Source organism: Parus major, chromosome 4A (genome assembly GCF_001522545.3).
Source record: "Parus major isolate Abel chromosome 4A, Parus_major1.1, whole genome shotgun sequence".
NCBI lineage: Eukaryota > Metazoa > Chordata > Aves > Passeriformes > Paridae > Parus > Parus major.
Window position 1 is genome coordinate 19066380 of NC_031772.1, and position 1961 is coordinate 19068340.

At 57.5% G+C, this 1961-nt stretch overlaps 1 protein-coding gene across 1 annotated transcript in view; it reads right to left on the bottom strand.

The window, feature by feature from the left end:
* The window catches only part of ZNF185 (zinc finger protein 185 with LIM domain), a 31025-nt gene that overhangs the window by 7450 nt on the left and 21614 nt on the right, over nucleotides 1-1961 (bottom strand). Inside the window, exons 23-26 of the mRNA XM_033514154.1 lie at nucleotides 1948-1955; nucleotides 1454-1858; nucleotides 1132-1227; nucleotides 124-201 (exon numbers count right to left, since the gene is read on the bottom strand). Of these exons, the coding sequence (XP_033370045.1) occupies nucleotides 124-201; nucleotides 1132-1227; nucleotides 1454-1858; nucleotides 1948-1955 (587 nt within the window). The remainder of the gene's footprint in view (nucleotides 1-123; nucleotides 202-1131; nucleotides 1228-1453; nucleotides 1859-1947; nucleotides 1956-1961) is intronic.

The following is a 1961-nucleotide window of genomic DNA, read 5'->3' on the forward strand; positions in this document are numbered from 1 at the left end:
CCTCACCAGGCAGGTGCCAAAGCTGGAATTCCTCACCAGGCAGGTGCCAAAGCTGGAATCCCTCACCAGGCAGGATGTCCCCACCCTGCAGTGAGGGGCATTGTGCCCCCCTTGGTTGTTTACCCGGCAGTGCTGGAGTCAGGCTGGTACCCAGAGCTGTGGTGGGAGCTGCAGAGCCTCTCACTGGAACTGGAGAGGAGCCTGTGGAGAGAGGGAAAATTCTGTGAGCCAGGAGAGGAGCGGCTGCCACTGCTGGGAGGGCAGATGGACAGCACAGCCCTTTGCCAGACCTTATCATGGACCAAACCAATCCCTTTCTCCTTCTACATCTGCCACAGGACAGGATTGCTTCCCTGGAGAAGGGATTTGGGGAAGTCTCACTTGTGGGGCCATGAGACAGAAGATCCAACGAGATCTTCCAGTGAGGATGGGCTGAGTGAGTGGGAGCCTGTCTGGGAGCAGCCACAGGGAGAAAGGGCACAGGAGGAATTGCAGGAGATGGGAACATTCCCAAAGCCAGTGGAACTGTCCCCATGGAAAACAGCTCTGTCCATCCGCTCAGCAATGAGACCTGGAGTGAGACTGACCTTTCCTGGAGCCAATCCAAGGTTCCTGTGCCCCCTCTTCACCCCCAGAACTACTGACTGTTACAGATCCAGCCCTCAGCCTTGCTCTGGTGGCTGCATGGAGCATCAGACAGCACATGGGTGGGCTGGCACTGCCAGGAGGGACTGCAGGATAATGGAATTCCACACTGGACACCTCCTGCCCCTTCCATCAGCCTTGTCCTGGGAGCAGTTCTGTCATTTAACCACTGGCATTCTGGGGACAGGGACCCTCTCTCTGTTTTCCTGTAGCAAAGGCCAACAACCAGCTCCCCATTCTCCTGTTCCTCTCTTCTGGCTTCCCACACAGTGAAAAATCTCCAGGGATTTTTCTGGATGTATCCCAGATCCTCTGTTAAGCAGCTTCAGCTAGGAATGGTTTAAGAGCTGGTCTGAGCCTCTGCATCATGAATCCACTCCCTGGAAACCAATCCTCCCTCTCTCAGCTCTTTGGCTTTGCCTGCTGGCTCCTATTCCATAAATTTCTGGGAAGTTTCCCTCGGAGCCCTGGTGACTCCCCGTTTACCTGGTGCTGTTACAGTTTAAGCTGTCCATGTAGAACGGCACCCTGTGGCTTCTCTGGGACATGGACATGGTGGGATCCCTGGGAAGGGACTCGTGGCTGGGGAGAGGAAGTGGAACAGTCTCAAGCTCTGAGTTTGGGCAGCTGAGGGATCCTCACACGGGGTGGGAATCTGGGCTGGAATCTCCCTGCTGGGCACTGACCCCTCCCAGCCAACCCCTGCTCACACCCAGGGAATCAGCACGTGGATCAGGACACCTGGATGGAAGTGTGGCAGTGGGAAGTTCCTTGGTTTGGGAAGCTGGGATCCCAGCCCTGCACTCACCATCCTGCAGGGGGGCTGAAGTCCCCGTGCCCCCTGGCACCGTCATACCAGCTGCTCCTGGGGCTGCTGCTCCCGGGAAAAGCGCTCCCTCTGGGATCAGGGCTGGGCCTGCTGGGGAGACACAACACCCTGAGCAGCAGGAATCTCTGCAGTCCCCAGGCTGGGCTCACAGTCACTGCTGGGGCTCTGGCACCCAGGAAACGTGTGGATGTGAGGCTGTGGCTTGGTGGTGAGCACGTCACAGCACTGGATGGACAGCTGATGGTCACAGAGGCCTTTCCCAGCCACGAGAACTCCATGAGTCCATCATTTCCCCATGCTCTGCTCTCCCTGTGCTGGTTCTGTGCTCCACAGGGAGAGCAGGCTCCAAACCCAAAGCATTCCCAAACAGATTGCCTGGAGAAGCTGTGGCTGCCCCATTCCTGGAAGTGTCCAAGGCCAGGCTGGATGGGGCTTGGAGCAGCCTGGGATAGTGGAAGGTGTCCCATGCCAGCAGCTTTCCCTGTGT